The following is an 18713-nucleotide window of genomic DNA, read 5'->3' as shown; positions in this document are numbered from 1 at the left end:
TAACCACTTTAGTATGTATTTTGTATTATGCTGGCCCATAATACAAGTCTCTACAAATTTCAAAATTGAAATCATACAATGAATATTCTATGATAACAGGGAAATTAAGCTCAGAAATAGGAACAAAAAGGTTATTAGACAATCCTCAAATATCTAGAAATTAAGCGACACATTTGTGAAAAACTGGTGTGGCACGAAAAAAATGACAACTGAAATTAGTATTCTGAACTGAAGAATGAAAATATGACACTAAAACTTGAGAGGGAGCTAAAGCCAAAGTTAGTGCTATAACTATCCATCTCAAGAAAACTGGACAAAACAAATTATACCCAAAGAAAGCAGAAAGGGATAATAGAGGTGAGAGGAGAACTATTAAAGAAAAGCATATGTAGACAAAAAAATTAAAATTGATCAATCAGGTTAAAAAATAGAGAATGTATAAATTAATATCAGAAATAAAAAGATGAATATCATCCCAGATCATGTATTTTTAATGATTATAAATAAACATTATGAGCAATTTTAGAAAAAATTAGAATTCTTAGAAAAATGTAACTTGCCCAAACTTGCCAATGATAACACATAAATGTGTACCAATAGAAACTGCACAGTGAGGTGAAACAACTATCGGTAGGACTGTAAGTCGGTACAACTATGGAAGACTAAATATATACCATATGACTCAAAGCCTATCCCTAGCAATATCTCTATATATACACATCAAAGGTCATGTATCAGAATGTTCATAGCAGCATTGTTCATAGTAGGCAACTATTGTAAACAACTCAGATAGCCAGTTGAATGGATAAATAAGTTGGGCTATGTACAGTCATACAACGGGATAATATATAGCAATGAAAATCAGTCACATGCATCAATGTGCATTAATATCACAAGTATAATGTTGAGCCCAAAGAGGCAGACACAAGAGCACACACTGTGTAGGATTCATGACATGAATTTTAAAACAGGTAAAACGAATCTATGGTAAAAGAAAGTAGTATAATGATCACCTTTGGGAAGGAGGGGAACGCAGTATCAGAAGGGACACAGAGGAGGCTTCTGGGATGTAATACTCTATGTTATAATCTATATTGCTACCCAAGTATGAATAACAGTTTTCAAGTACGTTCACTTGAAAATTCGTTGAGCTGTACACGTAGGATTTTGTACTTTTCTGAATGTGTATTAATCTTCAATCAAAAAAAACCCTAAAAAAAGGAGTACATGGAAGGTTTGTGACCAGGTGTCTGAAACACTAGCTGTCAAGAGCACAGACTTGAGAGCTTGAATAGTCTCAAACGGGAGGCTATCGTTTACTTGAGATCTGACCAAAATGAACCTAAACACAGAACATTAGAGGGAACGGTATGATGGTAGAAATGAAGTGGGTTGAACATTTTTAGAGGCGCAAATGTTTTTGAAGATACTTTGCAGCAGAAAGCTTGAGTAATACCACTGGCTTTCATGTGATCCGAAACAGTTTAAGTGAGGGTAGCTCACCAATTTCTATCACGCTGTCGTCATCCAAAGTGTTGAAAAATGAGAGAACTCGGAGATGTTGAAGATGTTGACACTGCTGGATGATTAGTATGGCCACTTGATGAATACCATCCCCAGAAGGAAGCAGCAATTCTTCCAGGTTATTAAAAGAACCTAAAGTATAGGCTATCAGAAGAGACAAAAAAGTTATTTTCTGTACCGTGTTCCCAAACAATGGTAATATTCAAATTCGTGCACATTCCAGGAGGCCCCATCTGGCTAACATAGAGGCTATTCCTCTTCCTCTCCCAGGGCTGGAGAAATGGGTCGGCCTACACCTTCATTGCTGCCTCTAGACAACCATTCCTCCACCCTTCCCCAACCACTCTCTCCTACACTCAAGACCAGAGTGCCTATCTTGTCTCCATTTCCTCTTAGACTGAAGCTTCTACTGGCTTCCAGGTTACTCTTCTAGCCCCTCAGTGCCTTCTTACCATCCTGCTGTCATCCTCAGTGTCTTCTACCTCTGCCTCCTAGCACTAAAGCCTCACCATCCACTGGTCATCATTACTTTCCTTTTCACTCTGATCGCTCCTTAGCATGATACATTATGGATCACTCGATCCCTAGAAAGTTGTGTACTTCTGGGGCCTCACACTTGCAACTATTTTGAACACTTCCTAGCATAAAACAATGTTCCAGGCTTATCTTTTCCTTTTCTTGTCCCAGTTATTTTATCAGCCATTTCTCCGAGCACCCCGGTTCCCTTTAGGGAGGCTAGTATTTAGAAGTCAAGATCTGAGGAGTTGGTGTGCTCATTGCTACTAGAATTCTTTCTAGTCTCTCAGGGGACTGAGTTGAGAAATATGTATATATGTGTGTGTGTCGTGAGATAATAAATTGATCAATACAGATATCCCCATTATCTATGTATATAGGTTAAAAACCACAAGTCCACACCAGTATTTCCAGTTCTAATACCTCAGGTTCTAGCCTCTGCTTTCAGTATTTATAAACTCCTTCTCCAGCAGTGAAGAAACTTGGCTCATTATATTCACTGTACTACTTGGCTTAATCAACCTGTTGTACATGCTAGCCACCATCCTTGGCCCCCAATCCTGCCTCTGTCGCCTCAGCCCTCGTGCCCCTCCTCTACCCACACAGCTGCCTCCAAAAGAGGGAAAGAGGAGATCCAGGTGGTCCTTGAGCATGCTCAAGTTTGAAAAACACTACTACTGAACACTCCCTGACTCCACTGACTCCCCTTTTATTTTCCTGTGTTAAAAACAAGATAAGCTCCATGTCACCAAACCATGATGTAATTACAGTTTTGGGTCTCCCAGCAATGGAATCTGAAACTAGTCCATCAGGAATTGCCTGATCAGCACTAGTTAGGCAGTCTGCCTGATAGCCCTGTCATCCTCTAAAGGAAGGTAACCTTGCAATAACAACTCGCATCTTTGCCTAGTATAACTTCCTTGTCACTGCTCCCCACTGCCTGTAAAAGTCCTTCATTTTGTACAGCTCCTCGGAGCTCTTTTCCATCTGCTAGACTGGATGCTGTTGGATTCAAAATCATTTTTGTTCACATAAACTCTTAATTTTTGAGTTTTCATAACCTTAAAAATAGTTTTACCTATATCGTAGAAACATTTGAAACAACAGGTATTTAACATATTTGGAATGGTAGCTGGCAATGAAATTGCATAGTGCTATAACAGATATGTATTCTAAGAAATGAGTCACTGAGAACATCGTTTTGAATGACATCAAGTGCGATCAAGGCATTTGAAAGGTAAAAGTTGAGCAGCACTGTCCCTTCTAATGAGCAAGGGCAGGTAATACATATTATAATTCGCGATATCTCATGCAAAATAGAAGAATTTTGTAGGGAAAGAGAATAAAGAGTGAGTAAAAGGCACTGTTCTGTAAACATACCAAAAATTTCAGCCGTTTCCTTATCAGAAAATTCTTGGTGCTGAAGATTTAATATCTTCAGAGAAATAAAATTTGGCAGTACAGTGACTATAAAAGGGAAAATAAAAATTTAGTTATGTCAGCTACAGTTCTTATACCAACAAGTAATGTGTTTAAAGAGTATTTTAAAAGTGATAGAAATTAATATAATAATTCATATTGAATTTATTAGTATGACAAGTAGATAAAACAGATCTTTGCTCAGGGAACAATTCTGATAACTAGAAATGTTTAAACTTCTAGAAACAAATATACTACCTTATTTGAATATTTAAGATCAGGTATCTATTGTAATAGCTTTTGTTCTTTGACATCAATTTCATATTTAAAATTTGGCTGTTTTTAAAAAGTGCTTAAAATGACTCTGTGTTCATAGAAGTATCTTAAGCCAAAATTTTACAATTATAGCTCTTACCAAATGGGAGGGCATTAAAAAATGGTCCAGAAAACTTAATTTCTTCAAGTTTCTTGCAGGAAGCAAGTACAGTCATGAGAGACTCAAAATCCGAAAAGACATTACATTTCAGATGGAAAACACGAAGGTCTAGAGAATTCTGAATTAATTTGACTGTAAAATATCAAAGATTTCAGAAATCAGAGAAGATTGCAAATTTCTATCAGAATTAGCCATATAATTTAGTATTTTGTTTCAACAGTACTGAATTAAAGCATCATGATGTCATGAATCAGGCTTAGATTCGGGTTCTGCAACTGATTAGTGAGCTATGTAAACACATAGTTACTGACCCTTCTCTGGGGGTTCAGTTTTATCTTCTGTATAATAATGGCATTGAATGAATGGCATCAGTTAAAACCTTCAGCTTTAACATCCTAATGTCTCTTAAGTTTGCACATAACGTTTACCCTATAGAAATACTATGCAAAGAAACATAAAAACAGTGACAACCCTGAAGCAAAATCTAAATTTGATGCAAAAATTTCTGACCAATGTAAGAAAACTACCAGCTTCAATGAATTTTTTTGCATGGAATTCTGCACGTCAGTTTGGTAGAGATTAACCTTTTTTTTTAAATTGAAGTATAGTTGATTTACAATGTTGTGTTAGTTTCCAGTGTACAGCAAAGTGATTCATATATATATATATATACATACATACACACATACATACACACACACACACACATACATACATATATGCATACACATTCTTTTTCAGATCCTTTTCCATTATAGGTTTTTATGACAAGATACTGAATATAGTTTCCTGTGCTATATAGTAGGTGAGATTAACCTTTCTTCAGTCTTTAGTGTTTAGCCTTCACTAAACTAAGGAATTGATGATATCTAAGTCATTTTGCTAAATGATATATTTAAGAAAGATGGCTGTATAGGTTGTTCATCAACCATGAGAACAGGCTGATGAGAAGCTGGGAAATGCTTCTGACTGCTGCCAGTCCGCAGATTTCTCCATTTCCCCAGCTGTAAAATGAGAATGGTAATAAATAGTACTCTACCTTGTAGAATGGGTATGAAGATTAAGTGAGTTAATATTTATAAAGTGCTTAGAACAGTTCCTAGCATTTAGTAAAAGCTCAATAATTACCAGTAGCTCTCTGTTTTTTTAGCAAGAAAGAGTGCTATTCCCACAATTTAACATGGATACAGGCTAAAGCTTCCATAGAACCTTTAACCTTAAATAAATTATTAGCCTTATATCCAGAAGGAACCCTACTTCAGGATGATACCTGCACCTCAATGTTCATAGCAGCATTATTTACAATAGCCAAGACATGGAAACAGCCTAAATGTCCATCAACAGCTGACTGGATAAAGAAGATGTAGTATATTTATACAATGGAATACTACTCAGCCATAAAAACCGACAACATAACGCCATTTGCAGCAACATGGATGCTCCTGGAGAATGTCATTCTAAGTGAAGTAAGCCAGAAAGAGAAAGAAAAATACCATATGAGATCACTCATATGTGGAATCTTAAAAAAAAAAAAAAAGCATAAATACAGAACAGAAATAGACTCATAGACATAGAATACAGACTTGTGGTTGCCGAGGGGTGGGAAGAGAGAGACTGGGATTTCAAAATTGTAGAATAGATAAACAAGATTATACTGTATAGCACAGGGAAATATATACAAGATCTTATGGTAGCTCACAGAGAAAGGAATGTGATAAATGAATATATATATATGTTCATGTATAATTGAAAAATTGTGCTCTACACTGGAACTTGACACAACATTGTAAAATGATTATAAATCAATAAAAAAATTAGAAAAAAATTATTAGCCAAGTAACTTTTCCAAGTGATGTAAAAACTAGTAAATCAAAGTGCCATTCTTACCTAGTTTGGAAGGACCATTCTCAGCTGAAATTCGGATAAATAATTTCTCCATATGGTGAAGATTTAGGAATTCTTCAGGAATGACTGAAAAAACATTTTGTTGATCATTCAGATTCACAGACAGTTCTTTCAGGCACGAGAACTTGTCCAAATTAGGAAAGAGTTGATCTAGAAAGCAACACAGTTTCCCATTATTAATCTAAAGAGTTCCAAGAGGAATTTTGAAACCGTCATTTTGATTCATCAGATTATTTTCTTATTTTCAAATGAAAACCTTTCACATAGCATAAGACATCCTTTTTTAGAAAGGATATATATGTAGATAAAGCTTTTTGTGTCATTATCTACTATATGAGAAGTCCTGTATTACACTCTGGATTCACAAAGATGAGACATACTCTCAACAAACGGGGCTAGGATAACTGAATTTCCACATGCAAAAGAAGTTGGACCCCTACCTCCCACCACCGTATACAGAATTACCTCAAAATGGAGCAACAATTTAATGTAAGAAGTAAAACCATACAACTCTTAGAAGAAAAACAAGGGTAAATCTTCATGACCTTGGATTTAACAGTGGACTCTTAGATACACTACCAAGAGCAGTAGCAAAAAAGTAAAAAATAGACAAATTGGACCCCATTAAAATTTAAAACTTTTGTGGACCAAAGGACATTATCTATACAGTGAAAAAGGCAATCTACAAAATAGGACAGAATATTTTAAAACCACATATCCAATAAAAATTTAATTATACAAAGAATTCCTATAACAAAAAGACAGCACAGTTTAAAAACAGGCAAAGAGAATTTAATAGACATGTGTCAAAAAAAGACGCACAGACAGCTAATAAGCACATGAAAAGATGCTCAACAGCATTAGTCATCAGGAAAATGCAGATCAAAATCACAGTGAGTTACCATTTCACACCTAGTAGGATAACTGATTTTTACAAAAACAGCCTCAAGGATGTGAAGAAATTGGAGCCCTTTTACATTGCTGGTGGGAATATAAAATGCTGCAGCCAATGTGGAAAACAATTTGGAGGTTCCTTGAAAATTAAAACAGGATTACTATCACTAATACGATCCAGCAATTCCACTTCTGGGCACATATCCAAAAGAATTTAAAGTAGGGTCTCAAAGTAATATTTGTACACCCATATTCACAGCAGTGTTAGCCAGAAGAAACAATCCAAGTGTCCATCAACAGATGAACTGATAAAATGTGACATATACATGCAATGGAGTATTACTCAGCTATAAAAGTAGTGAAGTTTTGACACATGCTACAACATGGATGAACCTTAAAAATGTTATGCTAAGTGAAAGAGGCCAGACACAAAAGGACAAAATACTGTATGCTTTCACTTATATGAAATATCTAGAATGGACAAATTCATAGAGACAGAAAGTAGACTAGATATCAGCAGCTGGGGAGAGGAAGGAGTTATTGCTGAATAGGTAGAGTTTGGCATGATGAAAAGGTTCTGGAAGTGGATAGTGATGATGGTTGCACATTATTGTAATTGTACTTAATGCTACTGAGTAGTATACTTCAAAATGGTTTAAAAGCTTTATGTATATTTTACCATAATAAAAAAGTATTTGAAAGAAAATGAGCAAAATTTTTCTAAATTTGATGATAAATGTCAACCCACAGATCCAAAAAATGTTTAGTGACCCTCAAGGAAGATAGATACAAAGCAAAGCACACCTAGGCATTTAACAGACTGGTGAAAACCAAAGCCACATTAGCAACAACAGGAAATGAAAAAAAGTTAAAATAACATTCACAGAAGTATCAAAAACAGAAGTACCTAGGAATAAATTTAATGAAAGATAATAAACTTTCAGTCTACACTGAAGACCCTCAAACACTGCTTACAGAAGTGAAAGGAGGCACAGGTAACTGGGAGATATTTCCCATGTATTTATTTCCCAAAGAGTACAAGCCCTTTCTTCCACGAAGCAGGTGGGGTAAGGGTAATTCTCAAGCATCATTTACATATAGAGCATTCTTTCCTAATAACGAGTCATTTGTTTGCTAAAAGCCTTCATTAGTTAACATTGTATTAACTTTATCAGAGTTTGAAAGCCATTCTGTTATTTGGAGGCCTTTCACTAGTTCATATCACTGGCAGAAATAAGTTAGTAAAGGTTTATCTTTATCTGTTCAGTCAGCAAGCATTTATGGTCTCATGCTTTCAAAAGTTTTCATCCATCTAAGAGTGAGAAAATACAACTACACATGAAATAGGCTGATGTTTACCTTGTAGCTGGGTTACCTCTGAGATTTCAAGAGACTCCAGGGAAGGCAGAGTGAGAAGTAATTCCTGTTCCGCTGCACTCAGCTCAAATTTGCTTATGGAGCACTTGGTGAAAGAGGCCTTAAACTGCTCAAGAGCTGGGCGGATGCATTCAATAAAGCCTCTGCTGCCCATTAAGTGGAGTTCGATGTGCTCTGAAGCTGAAAAAACTTCCATTAGAATCCTGAGCATCTCCTGGTCCACAGCATCTGTACCAGTCACATGAACTTTCAGAAGAGGAATCTTGTACTGCTTTGGAGAAAGTTGCCAATAGCCAGTGCTGATGTCTGGTGGTGTATTGAGTCGCATGTTCAGAAAACTCTTAATGTTTTCCTCTTTTTCAGCTAAATTCTGCTCCCATTCATTCATTGGTTCAAAGGCAGAAGCACAGTCTTGATCTACAGTTGGTACCTGAGATTTGTCCAGAATTGTTTCCAGGACTGAGAAATCTGGTCTGAGTAACCTGTCATTTCCTCTTATGGAGAACTGGATGCTCTTCAACATTAGCAAGCTTTTGGGGTGATCAAAAAAATACTGTAACTGAAGTACATCCAAAGTGAGGGTTCTCCCCTGAAGGAATTGCAAAATAAATGGGGAGCATGTAGCAACAGTGTTGCTTTGATAAGCAATTTTTACAGCCAGAATGAATAAATGTTTTGAAACCAATGAAAAGTAATCTTGTGGACTTAACTGCCACAGCTGCCTAATAATTTGCATCTTCTCGGAAATTTCTGGACGGTGCTTCAGGTAGTCATCATTTTCAGATATATTCTCCAGTGACTCTTTATTATCCACCAAAAGAAGCAAATGAGATACAATTTTTGGCCCTGCCTTTGTTGAAGTGTGGCAGGAGACGTAGTTCAAAAAGTTTTCATAGGGACATACAGCCATCAAGGATGAGTTAATTTGTTTCAAATAATAAAGTCCCAAATCCTGATCTTCTTGCTTATCTGAATCCAGGAGTTCAGTCAGCCTCATCCCAGCAAGAAATTCTTGAAATGCAGGATTTAAAAACCGATAGATTGGCCTTAGTCTCTGGGCTGTGAATTTGCTCATCAGGAACATGGCTAGATCTTCATCAATCCCTGCGTCTATGAGATCATCATCACTGAACTCAGAGCAAGATGAAAAAAACCCTCTCAAGGCCAGCTCACCACAGGAGGACACAGTTGCTCTCAGAAGTTCAGCTTCAGTTTTGTTCTTTAAGAAAAGGCATTTCATATAGGACTTGAAAACAGTCACATCATCAAAGGACTCATCAAAAGGATACTGAAGCCAGTTAGCACAGACTGCTGCCACAAAGAGGGGAGTTTTCTGAATTCCCTGCAAATTTTCATTCTTTCTAAAGTGAATCATAAAATTTTGCAGGCGGGTCATGTTGTGTGAAAAGAGTTTCCGTAATACATAGATAGTATTATAGAAGGGGAACGCTTTGATCTCTAGAACTGTGTCTAGGTAGCGGCGGATGTTCTTGGCCCTGTTTGTATGGACAGCAATCAATAAACAGGTTCTTGACAAATGGTTTTTTTGAATCAGTCTTTCTATGACTTGGGGGACTGAGCACATTTCTTTGTAGTCATCCAAAAGGAGTAACAACTGATTCTTCAGCTGCTGGATGATATTCCTCAGGCCCATTTCAGTAACAGAGCCTTCTGTCTCTGGGAGTTGGTCACTAATGATGTCGGCCAGGCCCTGGTCCAGTCTGGTAGAGCTAAGGGAGAGATAGAAGACCAGCTGGAACCTGTTTAACAAGGGACAGCATCCTGATGCCCAGAGGAGAGCTATTTCCTTCAGGAGGACTGTCTTTCCACTACCAACTTCACCCTCCACACACATGACAGAGTTCAAGGTAGCGAAGACTTCAGGCAACACCACAGGCTCTCGCATAGGACTGCTGATATGTTTTGAAGCCAGAGACAGATCACAACCCAGCAACTGGTCGGTGGCTGGACAGGAAGAGACCTCCAGCAAAGCCATGTGGCAGAAACGAGCATTGGTGTAGGCTTTTCTCAGTCGCTCACTCAGACTCTTTGCTTCCCGAAACCACTGGGCTTCACCCTGAGCCATCTCTGTGGAGAGAGGCAAGGAGGCACAGTTACAAATACTCTTCTAAAATCCCCTACATACAGATGTATGTACACATTCATATAACCCCATGTGCTTCTTCCAAATCCTTACCTGGCACTACGGAGCTAACTGCTGCTGAATCTTCAAGATTACTTTCACTTGTGGTTTCCTTTGAAAATAAAATCTTCTATTAAATCAAAATTTGTATAGAAGGTGAGGCATGTTACAGTTAGTGATCAAACATCTAAACACAGCCCACCCTCAAATATTTATGTCAATTTAAGGGAGGAGTGCTACAAATATGAAACAGCAAGTGATCTACAAATACATGCAAGTGTGTGGTCTCATGTGGTTCCCAGACAGCGCATTCCATGGGCAACTCGAGCAGCGATCACTGTTCAAGTGATCAGAATCACAACATCTAGAGCAAGATGAACCCTCCACAATCATCAGGTGCAGCTTCTGGCCTTAGTTATCAACATAGTTTTAATTTTACATACCTGGGATGTAGGAAGATTATGTTTCTTCCTTTAAAAATGAGCTATTTAAGGGAGGTGAGGGGATGAGCAAAATAGATGAAGGGGATTAAGAGGTACTCAGTTATAAAATGAGTAAGTCACAGGGATAGGGACGATAGTATTGTGGTAGTAACTTTGTATGGTGACAGACGGAAACTAGACTTAAAATGGTGATCATTTTGTAATTTATAGAAATAAATCACTGTTATATACCTGAAACTTACTGTAAGTCAGTTATGCATCAACAAAATAAAAATAAGTTGTTTCTCTATCCCCAAGCATTTTTTTCTTCAGTTTCATTTTCAGTTCACAAATATGAAAGATGAATCAAGTGAACATCAAATTACCCTTTTTTCTTTTTGTGGTACAACAAACCTAATATACCTAACATACAGCCTCAAATAAGGGGTATGTGTACACTGAAGTGACAATGGGTGTTATCCTAGATAATTATGTAAGATTTCTCAATCTAAAGGGGTCAGTCTATTATCCTGGTTTATGATCTAGTTGATAATTTGCTTTTGTAAAAGAAACATTTCTTCCCAGCTTTAAGAAAAGCTGGCTAGCAAATCAGACCTTACTGTCCTCCAAATGAAGATCATAGATGGAATCCAGGTAGCCTGCATGCTGATCAACTCTTAAGTCTAAAAGAATCTGGGCCCCAAAGTAGAAGGGATTGATGCTACATTTCATGAAACTAGGTATTATGTCTTGTTTATTGTAGTATCGCAATAGCATATAGTAGGTGCTTGATAGATATTTGTAGAACTTATTTGTGATATCCTGTTCAAAAACAGTTTTTAATGACATGATTGTGCAGTCTGAAAATAAACAAGGTGGTGTTCAATACCGTTAATTCAGAAAGTTCGCCATGGCTCTGAAGGTCTGGAATCACTTCTGCAGAGGACTTCATATTTTGGAGAAACTGACAACTAAGTACAAAAGTTAAAAGTTATAAAAAATAGTTGTATGCAATTAAGCACTTGCATTAGGTCTTAAAAACACTGTTAGAGTTTTAATGGCGAAAATTAAGTATAAAATTAACATTCCCAGTGATTCTTTCTGTGTCATTAACAAGACATGTAGACTCTTGCTCTCAACAATAGAAATATAAATGATTTATAAATTACTGTAGGGATAACCAGCAAATCTAGTGGAATAAGTGCATATTTAACACTCATCCATGAAACCAACTAAAATGAACCTAAAAAAAAATAGAGAAGACAATTCCATCTATGGATTCTGGAACAATCACAAAAAGGACATTCATTAATAGAAAAATTGATGAAATCCAAATAAAGTCTGGTGTTGATAGTAATGTACCAATGTTGGTTTCTTAATTGTAACAAATGTACTGAGGTACTATAAGATGTTACTACTAGCAGAAAACAGAGTAGGAATATATGAACTGTCTGTATGATCTTTGCACCTTTTCTCTAAACCTAAAATTATTCCCAAATAAAAAAATTTATTTTAAAAAAGTCCATTAATATGAAGACAAGGATGGCTACAAACATACTCTCTAAAAACTATTTGCCAGACATCATGAACCTGGAACATAAATACTCTTTAAATTCAGGTATGATGTCCTCCCGAAGAACCAAGGGAGAACATTCTAAAGAGCTCTACCCACAATCATTAACTTGGATAGATGAGAACTATAAATGTCAGTAGGTAAATGAGAAAACTAGGAACAACTATCTTGGCTCATATTCATGCTGCTGAATTACAGGAAAGCAGAAGATAAAGCAAGAGGACACTTCATTTTTATTTTCCTAGAAGATTGGGAGATGAGTCCAGAAAGAGAAGGGTAGCTATGGGAAAAGAGCTAGTAGGACTTTCAATGCTTCTGTCCAAAGTTGCTATGTAGATAGATCCATCAAGGAAAAGGACTCTGAAGGAAGGTGAAAATAAAGACTTTTTCATACAAATAAAGCCAATACAGTTATTTGCCAGCAGACCTGCACTACAAAAAATGTTCAAGGAAGTTCTTCAGTTAAAAAGAAAATAACAGATGGAAACTTGGTTGCACCCAAAGGAATGAAGAGTGCGAGGGATGGTGACTAAATGGGTAAATATGAAATTATTTTTTCACTTTAAAAAACTATTTAAAAGATAGTTGTTTAAGGCAAATTTATAACACTGTATTGTGAGATTTAGAATGTATGTGGAAGTAAAGTGCATGACAACAATAGCACAAAGGATAGGAGAGGGGAATAGAAAAATGTTACAGTATTACCTGAAGGTGACTGTGATATGTTAAACATGCATTATGTAAATTGTAGAGCAGGCACTAAGAAGACAAAGATGTATAGCTGATAAGCCAACAATAGAGATACAGTGGAATACTAAAAGATGCCCAAATGCAAGTGAGAAAAAAAAGAAACATAAGAATAGATCAGATGAATAGAAAACAAATAGCAAAACAGTTTAAGTCCAATCATACCAATAATTACATCAAATGTAAATGTTCTAAACACTCCCACTAGAAAGCAGATACTGTTGGACTGTTAAAAAAGCAAGACCCAACTGTATTGCCTACAAGAAACTCACTTTAAATATAAAGTCATAGATAAAAGTAAAATGATTTCAAAAAAGATAGTACTATGTAAAACTATTCATAGAAAAGTAGAGTGATATATTAATGTCAAATAAAGACTTAAGAATAAGGAGTACTATGAAGAATAAATGGGGACATTTCATATATTCTCTGAATATGAAAGAGAAAAGGGCAAAGAATAGCCAAGATCTGCTCCTGAAGAAAAAGAACAAAGAAATTTTATGATAAAGTATGAAAATATGCTTAACATTATTAGTAATTAGATTGATAAAATTTCGGCAATATTAAGTTAGTGAGGAAGCAGGTAGAATGGAAATATCTATGCTAGTGGAAATATAAATTAGTATAATCACTTTGAAGAAAGTTTTGCAAAATCTAGTAAAGTTAAATATGTGCAAACCCTATTACTCTGAAAGTCCATCATTGGTTATGTATCCTGGAGAAACACACATGAGCACTGGGAATCATGTATAAGAGTGTCCACATGGTATTAATTGAATTGCAACCCTCTGAAAACAACGTAGATGTTGAATCAAGAATAGAATGGATAAATTATATACTCATAAAGTAATATACAATATAGCAGTGAAAAAAGTGAACTACAGCTTTACACATAATTATGAATGAGTCTCAAAAACATTGTGGAGTAAAATAAGCCAATCACAGAAGAACCATGTAGTATGCTTCCATTTATTTGAACTTCAGGAATAGACAAAGTTAAGTATGTTTATATATGTAGTTGGTAAAACCACTAAGAGAGGAAGGAACAATTAACCCAAAATTCAGGATCATGTTTACCTCTGGATTGGAGGAACAAGAATATAATTAGAATTGGGGATGCTAAGGCCTTGGTAATATTCAATTTCTTTTTTTAAAACAACTTTATTGTGGTATAATTTCTGTACAGTAAACTACACATATTTCAGATATACAATTTGATGAATTTTGATAGATGTATACACCCATGAAACCACCACTATAATCAAGATACCTAGCATTTCCATCACTCCCCAAGAGGTGCAAATTTTTAACTCCAAATTTATCTCTTCCCATTTCCTATACCCCCTGGTAACCATAAGTTTGTTGTCTATTCAATTTCTTAATCTTAGTGGTGGGTTCATTGGTTTCTTTTGTTGATTGTTCTTTAAATCATACCATAAATATTTTAGGTATTCCTTTAACAGCATCCAACTTTGCAGTTTTAAAAATGGGGCAGAAGAATAAAAAGCCACACAAAAAAGGAGTTTATCAATTCCAGAAAAGGTTCTAAATAAAATAAGACTGCATCCTAGCTTATTTTTCCAAGAATTAAGAATACTCTCTCCACTGTTTAACAATTTACTAAGTATTAAATCCAAGTAAGAAAGAAAAAAAGCAACTACTTTTGTCAAAACCCCTTCAAAACTGTATCCTCTTTAGAATCTTAGAATTAGATAGAAGTATTTAAGATCCATTTGTATTAATATTTATTTTTAGAAAGACTCTTACTGCTTACAAAGTGAAAAGAACAAATTTCTTCTTACAGTTGAACATTTCTGAAGAGTTTGGTCATGAAAAATAAGCAAAAAAAAAAAAAAAAAAGAAAGAAAGAAAAACGATTGAAGTTCCACAGAAAAGAAACATTAAAAAATAGCCATTTCTTCATGAAACTTTAGAACACTAAGAAACAAACAAAATCCTAAATGTTCCCAAGATGGGAAAAAGTAGTTTGCAATCAAAAAATTAAAAATCAGAAAGGCATGGAACTTCAACAGCAACTTTGGAAGCTATTAGAAAATGTAGCCATGTCTCTACAATTTAGAATTAGAATGACTTCCTAGTTACAATTCTATACCTAGCTAAACTATCAAAGAATTGTGAGGGGGAAATACACACACACACACACACGCGCGCACACATTCAGATATATGCATTAAATGGAAGCTAACAACATGTATGTCTTTTGCAGTCTTTCCCAGGGAACTGTGGAGGAATGTTCTACCAAGGTGAGTCAATAAACCAAGAAGAGGATGACAATAGATCCAGGAAAGAGAAGCTACAACACAGGAGAGAGGTGATAGAAATCCCTATTGACCATGAAGAAAGTTCCCGGGCTTCTAGGGTGACTGTAGGACAAGTAGCTCATATTGAAACAAGTCAGAGACTTCAGGACAGACTCCTTCAAGAAAATAAAAGTCCTGGGATATGTTACATGTCTGAATGACTGGAGAGGAGATTTAAACATTTGGGAGAGTTTGAAAATGACGTGCTGCTAAATAGATTTTTAAAACTAAGCAAATGGCTGTATTTTTAAAACAGGAAAATAATGTCAAGGAGATGGAGAAACTGACATACATACGTACATACATATATACACATACATACATACATGTATCTCAGCCATTAAAAAAAAAGGATGAAGTACTGATACATGCTACAACATGGATGAACCTCAAAACACTGTGCTAAGTGACGTCAGATACAAAAGGTCACACTGTATGCTTCCATTTATATGAAATATCCAGAAAAGGTAAACCTGTAGAGACAGAAAGATGATGGTTCTAAAAAGCTAGGGTGCAGTGGGGAGATAAGGAGTGAGTGCTTAATGGGTACAGTTTTCTTTTGGGGTCATGAAAATATTTTGGAATTAGATAGAGGGAGTGGTTGAAGAACACTGTGCATGTACTAAATGCCACTGGATTGTGCACTTTAAAATAGTTTATATGTGTGAATTTCACCTCAAAAACCAAAAAACTAAGCAAACATGCTAATAAGCAAGACAATTATTCCTACAAAATACTGGAAGTTGCACAGGGATGGATGATAAATCATAATTTACTACTGAGCTCAGCATTTATGAAGTCATAATAATGTAAAAACATGTAATATGAAAATAATGATCTCACCAAAACTGTGCTGTAACTACAGTGAGAGCAAGGTTAGATGGGAAGGGTATCATGAGAGCAAGAGATAAAAGGGATGACAGAGATAAAGAGTCATCCTTCATCACAGGAATCTGAGGGGTGGGTGCAAACTTAGGAAGATAAAATGAGGGGGAAATTGTTCAAGTACATCCAAATTTATAGACACTAAACATTCATTCTACTCACTTGGGAAAACATCTGGTGTGTTGTTCTAATAGGTCATCACCTTCCTCCCACTTCTTCAAACATCCTCCACAGGAAAAACACTGGACAGTGTCCTTTATACCTAAAAGTAAGGAAATTTGATCAGTGCCACTGGCAAGTGTATTTGTCAAATGACAGATAATAACCACCAGGCCTTTATTAGCAAAACCCTACTTGCTGTTTCAATCAGATTTTGTGACTAAGTCACAAACTGGGTCCCCAGTGAGGCAGTATTCTATACAGGATTTCTCTCACCAATGGGGTAATGAACAAATATCAGTGAATACCCTTATGTACCATGCACATCGATGAACACCCTCTGCCTGTCCCATCCTCATTCTATGGAGCCAGAGACTTGCAAGTCAGAATGTGGTACTGAAGCTCCATGAAGGAAGAGATTTTTACCTGTTTTGCTCCTAATGACTCTCATGGACCTAGAAGAGTGCCTAGCACTAATTAGGCACTCAGTAAGTATTTGTTTAATGAACAAATCAGAAATATACTTGGAGCTCAGGAAAATATATATGAGCAAATGTAGCAGCCCTCCTAAGTAAGTTCATGAAGAATCAAATGCCTCTTACTACATTATTGCCAGGTCTCTTCCACTAGAAGTAGGATCAAGTCTTCTCATGAGACTGTTTCTTTGGAAGGAAATTAGCATTTGGATCTACTGAAGGATTGAACTAGAAATGGAATATCCATCATCTTCCTTCTACCCTTGGACCTCTGTAGGCATTGTAAAGCCAGAGCAGAGGAAAACTTCCTTTTGTGTCTGGACAAAAATAGGAGGTCCTGGAGCTTGCAAGACCCCAAAAGCGTCAGATGACCAGGATTTGTGGGGAGAAGTGGAGGTTCAAAAAGAAAGAGGGTGAGGACACTGGACAGAGGGTCCTTGAGGAAGGCTGACAAAAGGAAGACAGAATAGAGTGAGTAGGAAGAAAGGGTGGAACAGTGACTTTCCAAATGCTTAAGACTGTGAGGCATTAAGATTTTTTTGTAGCAATGTAATATATCTGTTGGTTAAAGTGAACACTCTGAAATCTGTGACTTGACCTCTCAGTAAAAGGTCCACATGGACTTCCACTATAACTCAGTGTGTTTGGTCTGAAGAAGGCCTGCAGCGTACCCAGGAAGGACATAATTGTTTTCACCTTATTGTACCTCAGGCAGAGATTTAGCTGAGGTGAACCAGCCCTCAGCTGAAACCACTCTTTGTGGATTACAGAGTGGAACTCCCTGAGGACCAGCAGCTAAAGAGAATACTAGGAACTGACCAAAGATTCTACATGCTTAGGAATCATAAAAAGGAATCTCCTTATTTTCTCTTCCAAAGAGAATGTGGCAAAGACTGTTATCCACAGTCCTGGTATCTCTCATTCTTCCAAAGTAACAGAAACCCCGATTTTTTTCTGGGTACATTGCCACCCAGACAGATTAAACTCCCAGCTCCTCTTATAGTTAGGTATGGCATCTGACTACTAAGTTCCGGTTAGAGATAGAAACCGAAGAATCATGTGACAGTTTCCAGAGGCGTGGGGTGGGAAGAGGTGGTGGAGACTTAAGTGTAGAAACTAAAAGACCTGATAATTACCCCAAACAGAACTCTTGTATTTGTTAGCCCAGATCTTAAGTTTTCAAATTTGGAGCTTCACTACCTAAGGGAGGTGTGGAAAACTGGGAGAAGATTTATGGAACAGAGAGGAAAAGGGATAGATAAGGAATAATGAAAGGAGTGGAGATTGTTGAGTCCAGCTGAATACAAGTCCGGGATCATGAAGTGAGCAGCAAGGCAAAAGCGTGAGGCAAACTGCTGACTCACCTGTGTAGAAAAAACCTGCTTTGGTCAGAGCTGCAGCTCCCACAGGGGATGCCTGGGGCCAGTTCTTAAAAGAGTCCAGTCGGAGTTCTTCATTAGCAAAGATGCTGCCATTGCAATAAGCTTGAATAAAAGGCATATGGTGAAACCAGCAAGCTTTGATATTACAAGTATCAGTGTTCAAGTTATCCCTTCATATTTACAGATAGGATGACATATGACTTACGGAGTTTACTTCAATATAATTGGAGGACGGGGTTCAAAAAGAAAGGGGTATAGATGAAGCCAGATTAACCATGTGTTAAATTGTTGAAGCAGAATGGAGGCTACATGATGGGTATTTACTATTGTCTTATTTCTGTGTGTATTCAAAATTTTCCCTAATATTTTAAAATTACCTTTCCATTATCTAGCATCAGAATAAAGCAAGAAAAAGCTAGCTAGAGGAGCTCCCCCTCCTCCCCAAGTTAGTATCAAGATTTGAGAAAGACAAATTTTTATTGTAGTTCCCTTAAAAGCAGGAAGATTTATTTCTTGCCCTTTGGGTGTCCACTC

At 36.6% G+C, this 18713-nt stretch overlaps 2 protein-coding genes across 6 annotated transcripts in view; one reads left to right on the top strand and one right to left on the bottom strand.

The window, feature by feature from the left end:
- The window catches only part of LOC102506396 (survival motor neuron protein), a 58142-nt gene extending 49578 nt beyond the window's left edge, over positions 1-8564 (top strand). The window contains exon 10 of the mRNA XM_032473871.1: positions 8435-8564. The gene's annotated coding sequence lies outside the window, so the exon portion shown is untranslated. The remainder of the gene's footprint in view (positions 1-8434) is intronic.
- Positions 1-18713, bottom strand: part of NAIP (NLR family apoptosis inhibitory protein) — a 39895-nt gene that overhangs the window by 6635 nt on the left and 14547 nt on the right. For 4 of the 5 annotated variants that reach the window (XM_032473811.1, XM_032473824.1, XM_032473833.1 and 1 more), the window contains 9 exons: positions 18162-18281; positions 16325-16424; positions 11526-11607; positions 10269-10326; positions 8054-10159; positions 5783-5950; positions 3875-4027; positions 3421-3507; positions 1504-1668 (listed from right to left, as the gene is read on the bottom strand). In XM_032473811.1, the coding sequence (XP_032329702.1) occupies positions 1504-1668; positions 3421-3507; positions 3875-4027; positions 5783-5950; positions 8054-10159; positions 10269-10326; positions 11526-11607; positions 16325-16424; positions 18162-18281 (3039 nt within the window). The remainder of the gene's footprint in view (positions 1-1503; positions 1669-3420; positions 3508-3874; positions 4028-5782; positions 5951-8053; positions 10160-10268; positions 10327-11525; positions 11608-16324; positions 16425-18161; positions 18282-18713) is intronic. The other variant, XM_032473838.1, reaches the window with a different exon arrangement.

The sequence above is a fragment of the Camelus ferus genome, chromosome 3, assembly GCF_009834535.1.
Source record: "Camelus ferus isolate YT-003-E chromosome 3, BCGSAC_Cfer_1.0, whole genome shotgun sequence".
NCBI lineage: Eukaryota > Metazoa > Chordata > Mammalia > Artiodactyla > Camelidae > Camelus > Camelus ferus.
The sequence above is the reverse complement of the archived record's forward strand: the minus strand, read 5'-3'. Positions and strand labels throughout refer to the sequence as shown.